At 42.3% G+C, this 5,568-nt stretch overlaps 1 protein-coding gene across 1 annotated transcript in view; it reads left to right on the top strand.

Moving 5' to 3' along the window:
- cpxm2 (carboxypeptidase X (M14 family), member 2) overlaps positions 1 to 5,331 on the top strand; it is a 10,602-nt gene extending 5,271 nt beyond the window's left edge. Inside the window, exons 4-14 of the mRNA XM_079476135.1 lie at positions 598 to 737; positions 1,654 to 1,738; positions 1,849 to 1,999; positions 2,074 to 2,162; positions 2,231 to 2,354; positions 2,429 to 2,625; positions 2,720 to 2,899; positions 3,344 to 3,641; positions 4,000 to 4,139; positions 4,439 to 4,538; positions 4,696 to 5,331. Of these exons, the coding sequence (XP_079332261.1) occupies positions 598 to 737; positions 1,654 to 1,738; positions 1,849 to 1,999; positions 2,074 to 2,162; positions 2,231 to 2,354; positions 2,429 to 2,625; positions 2,720 to 2,899; positions 3,344 to 3,641; positions 4,000 to 4,139; positions 4,439 to 4,538; positions 4,696 to 4,925 (1,734 nt within the window). The 3' untranslated portion in view covers positions 4,926 to 5,331. The remainder of the gene's footprint in view (positions 1 to 597; positions 738 to 1,653; positions 1,739 to 1,848; positions 2,000 to 2,073; positions 2,163 to 2,230; positions 2,355 to 2,428; positions 2,626 to 2,719; positions 2,900 to 3,343; positions 3,642 to 3,999; positions 4,140 to 4,438; positions 4,539 to 4,695) is intronic.
- Positions 5,332 to 5,568: the final 237 nt, after the last annotated feature.

The following is a 5,568-nucleotide window of genomic DNA, read 5'->3' on the forward strand; positions in this document are numbered from 1 at the left end:
CAGGAGGATGATCTGTATGATGTGTGTGTGTGTAGGGTGGTCTTCAGGAGGATGATCTGTATGATGTGTGTGTGTGTAGGGTGGTCTTCAGGAGGATGATCTGTAAGATGTGTGTGTGTGTAGGGTGGTCTTCAGGAGGATGATCTGTAAGATGTGTGTGTGTGTAGGGTGGTCTTCAGGAGGATGATCTGTATGATGTGTGTGTGTAGGGTGGTCTTCAGGAGGATGATCTGTATGATGTGTGTGTGTAGGGTGGTCTTCAGGAGGATGATCTGTATGATGTGTGTGTGTAGGGTGGTCTTCAGGAGGATGATCTGTATGATGTGTGTGTGTGTAGGGTGGTCTTCAGGAGGATGATCTGTATGATGTGTGTGTGTGTAGGGTGGTCTTCAGGAGGATGATCTGTATGATGTGTGTGTGTGTAGGGTGGTCTTCAGGAGGATGATCTGTATGATGTGTGTGTGTGTAGGGTGGTCTTCAGGAGGATGATCTGTAAGATGTGTGTGTGTGTAGGGTGGTCTTCAGGAGGATGATCTGTATGATGTGTGTGTGTAGGGTGGTCTTCAGGAGGATGATCTGTATGATGTGTGTGTGTAGGGTGGTCTTCAGGAGGATGATCTGTATGATGGTGGTTGGTGTGCGGGGCGTGTGGATCCTCTGCAGTGGATGGAGGTTGATGCTCGCAGACTCACCAGATTCACAGGAGTCATCACTCAGGGACGAAGCTCTCTGTGGTCGTGAGTTTATCACAGCACATGACATCATCACATCAACATATGTGAACACTTCACTTCTACTGGGAAAGGGGGCGGGGCTTTATTTTGTGACGTCAATAGCCAGTCAAACAAAACATGTCCAGAGAAACAGAATGGGTAACGCTTTAGGTCACGTCCTGCAATGTACCACATAATTAAACGGGATTTACAGCGTAACTAATTATAACAATAATTTACCTTTACAGTAAATTTCTATAGATAAAGGGGAACAATATGTACAATTTTTGGGAATAATGGGGTAAGCGTGAAAAAACTATTTATGAGGGAACTGCATGCCATATAAACATCCAAATCAAACTGCTCTTGAACTTCTTGATTATAGTCTCAAAATATCAACTTTGTTTTTGCACGTTAAACATTTAAACCCATTAAAAAATGTATAATAACTCATTATTTAAATCATTATTTGTGACAAACAATCCATAAAAATCAATCAGACAGTCTGCGTGCTTCATTCTTGCTGTTTTGCTTGAACAAAATTAATTTCATGTTTGCTATAATAAGAATCCTGTACTTTATTAATATCCACAGTAGCTTATTAATGGGTACATTGTGATTACAAAAATGTAGCATGTGTTCACGCTTAGACTGTTGTATAGAATTCTGCAGGTCATGCATACCACTTTACATTAGAATAATTAAACCTTTAGTTTTAAAATACTTACAGTATAAATGTTTTTTTATTTTCAGATTTCTTAATTCCCCTAACTTTGTATATTGTTCCCCTTTACTTACAGATACTATATGTACTGTAGACGTACATTATTGTTACAATTTGGTCCGCTGTTAATTCTGTTTAATTATGCGGTACATTGCGGGCTGTAATCTAAAGCATTGCCACAGAATGTCTTGCTTATCATCGTGTATGTGTGACTAGGAGTGATTGGGTCAGCTCTTATAAAGTTCTCTTCAGTAATGATTCTCACAGCTGGGTGACCCTCAAGAGCGGATCACGGGATCTGGTGAGACACTCTAACCCTTACACTTTTTGTTTTTCTCTGCTTTTCTCTGCTGCTGTGTATGTGTGGTAAGAGACTAAGAGTTGGTGGGATGTTTCTGCTTGTCTCAGTAGATTTTTACGGGTAATCGGGAGAAGGAGATTACCGTTCCCAACAGATTTCCCAAACCCGTGGTGGCCCGATACATCCGTGTAAACCCGCGCTCATGGTACCCCGGCGGAAGCATCTGTATGCGTTTAGAGATCCTGGGCTGCCCATTGCCAGGTAACACACACTTTCACATCATCACACGTCAGGTTCTGTGCTTCACTGCAAATACCAATTTATATTTCTTTCAGATCCAAATAATTATTACAGAAGACGAAATGAAATCATCACCACAGACAATCTGGACTTCAGACATCACAGTTATAAAGAGATGAGACAGGTGTGTGGTCTTCAGGACAGATGTTTGTCGTGTGGTTGATGTTTCTGATGTTTTCCTCTCAACTGCAGCTCATGAAGGTGGTGAATGAAATGTGTCCGAACATCACACGCATCTATAACATCGGCAGAAGCTTCAACGGGCTGAAACTTTACGCCATTGAGATCTCTGATAACCCGGGCGAGCACGAGCTGGGTGAGACATCACGTCTGAGCGCTGATCAGTGTCCGTCTAAGAAAAAGATGATGTGTGTGTGTCTGTTCTCACAGGTGAAGCGGAGTTTCGTTACACGGCTGGTTCCCACGGTAACGAGGTTCTGGGCCGAGAGCTGCTGCTGCTGCTGATGCAGTTCATGTGTCAGGAGTATCTGTCCGGTAACCCGCGGATACGACACTTGGTACATGAGACTCGCATCCACCTGCTGCCGTCTGTCAACCCCGATGGCTTCGAGAAAGCATCTGAGGCCGTGCGTCAAACACAAACCTTCACGTTTCAGTCAGAGGACAGTACAGACTCATCTCTCAGCTCATGTGTGTGTGTGTGTTCTGTGTGTTCGTCAGGGATCCGAGTTGAGTGGCTGGTCTCTGGGTCGCTGGAGTCAGGATGGTTTGGACATTCATCATAACTTCCCCGATCTCAACTCTGTTCTCTGGGAAGCTGAAAGTCGTAAATGGGTCCCGCGTAAATTTCATAACCACCACGTGCCCATTCCAGACTGGTACCAGTCTAAAAACGCCACAGTGAGTCCATGAAGAGTCATCTGAATGTGACTGACTGAATAAAAAACTGTTGTCATGTAACACAGTCTCTGAACAATCAGAATCAAGCTTTCCATAGAGACATGAAGATCATTTAATGAATTAAATCATTTAAGATATTGTACACATGACGTGTTGTGAGTGTGTGTTTCTCTGGTTTGCTGTATGAACGCGTCTGTCATGCTCTGTGAACACTGTGTGTCTCAAGAACAAATGAAAAGTTTGGTGATGAGATTAAAAAAATTCAAAAATCATGTTTTTTTTCTGCATTCCAATTAATATCAAGTAAACTGCAGTTGGTTTGTTTTGATTCAACTAAAAACCCAGCTAACTAGCACAATAAACATTTCCAAAGCGGAGTTATCACACAAACATTATAAATTATCAACACAACAATATAAAGTGACCTTTGACCTCTGTCAACAGGTGGCAGTAGAGACTCGTGCTCTGGTGTCATGGATGGAGAAGATTCCATTTGTATTGGGGGGAAACCTGCAGGGTGGCGAGCTCGTGGTGACGTTCCCATACGACCGCACACGCTCAGTTTCAGTGTTACGTGAGCAGACGGCCACGCCTGACGATCACGTGTTCCGCTGGTTGGCGTTTTCATATGCCTCCACTCACAGACTCATGACTGACGTCAGACGCAGGGTCTGTCACACCGATGACTTCGCCAAAGAGGACGGAACCATCAACGGAGCGTCCTGGCACACGGCCGCAGGCAGTCAGTGTGTGTGTGTGTGTGTGTGTGTTTGGACTTGGTTTGTATATGTTAGTGGGGACCTAAACCTGAACACACACCAGCTCATGGGGACTCGTGTCACTGTAGGGACCATAACTGAGGTCCTCACGGACACAAAACTTTATCAATTGTACAGGACGATCATTTTTAAAATCTAAAAATGCAACTCTAGGAGTTTTCTAGGATCTTTAGGTTTATGGGATAAAATATACAGTTTGTACAGTAAACAACTCATTACGGACTGTCCCCACAGAGATAATAAAACACACACGTGTGTGTGTGTGTGTGTGTGTGTGTGAGATCAGAAGTCACACTTCTAACACTTGTTTTGTGTTAACAGGTATGAATGATTTCAGTTACCTGCACACAAACTGTTTTGAACTCTCCATGTATGTGGGATGTGACAAATATCCACACGAGTCTGAATTACCAGAGGAGTGGGAGAATAACCGTGAATCACTGCTCGTCTTCATGGAACAGGTGAACACACACATTTATATATATATATATATTTGGTTTGCAAGGACTCTCCATAGACATAATGATTTTTATATTGTTCAAACTGTATATTCTATTTCCTACCCCTAACCATCACAGAAACCTTTTGATTTATTATGTTTTTTCAATTATTTTGTTTACCAGGACACAGGAAGTGTTTACATTGTTATACATTATTACACAGATTTGTGTCCTCGTAAACCATGTAGACAAGCACACCCTGACACACCCCTCATATTCTATAGACACACAGTTGAGACTCAGTATGTGTTCATACACAGGTGCATCGTGGGATTAAAGGTATTGTCAGAGATGTTCAGGGTAAAGGAATCGCTAATGCTGTCATCTCTGTGGAGGGAATCAATCATGACATTCGCACAGGTAAAACAAGCACGCACACACACGCACGCACGCACGCACACACACACACACACACACACACACACACACACACACACACACACACACACAATCTTCTGTCTGTCTTTCAAACTGTGCATTGTAGACTTTTCTTCACACATGTTTTGTTTGTGTGTAGCATCTGACGGAGATTTCTGGCGTTTGTTGAATCCTGGAGAATACACAGTGAGGGTTCGAGCCGAGGGCTTCAGCTCCGGCACTAAAGTGTGCGAGGTGGGATACAAGATCGGTGCCAGCAGGTGTGATTTTGTGCTCAGCCGCTCTAATCTGTCACGCATCAAAGAAATCATGCAGAAATTCAACAAACAACCAATCAGCATGCGGCTGTCACGACCAATCAACACATAAAGGAGAGAGAGAGAGAGAGAGAGAGAGAGAGAGAGACACAGAGAGAGAGAGACACAGAGAGAGAGAGACACAGAGAGAGAGAGAGATTGTGTGCTTCAGTGTCAATAATGACTAAAGGTGAGATCACCTATCTGAAGACAACTGCAGTTTTTATAGAATGCTTACGGAAAATAATCATAAAAAATGAAGCATGTTGATTCAATGTATAAAACATACAACTTGTTGTGATTTTGTCGCAGTAACTTCATGTTCAAATCTTGAATTCTAAACAAATTCTCCCTCTGTTCATTGTCCCTGAAGTCATGGTTCTTCATCGGTTCATAAAAAAGGTCTTAAATGCAGTTACTGACAGTTATTACATGTATTCTGAACACAAAGCAGAAATAAAACCTTCATCATCTACACAATTGTTTGCTTTTAACGTTTGAAGAGTATTTTTGAGTCCATAACATGTTCTTCTCTTTACATGAAATCTCAAAGATCTATACTAAAGTCATGTGATATCTGTGATCGGTCAGCACAGATGATGAACAGATGTTTTCATTCTCATCATTCATCTCATCTGGCTTTTGTCTTCAGTTCTCAGAAGTGAAACTTTCTGTAGCACCTGCTTTTCATCTTTTGTTTTATGAAATATTTTAGT

This window comes from Barbatula barbatula, assembly GCF_947034865.1.
Source record: "Barbatula barbatula genome assembly, chromosome: 16".
NCBI classification, from domain to species: Eukaryota; Metazoa; Chordata; class Actinopteri; order Cypriniformes; family Nemacheilidae; genus Barbatula; species Barbatula barbatula.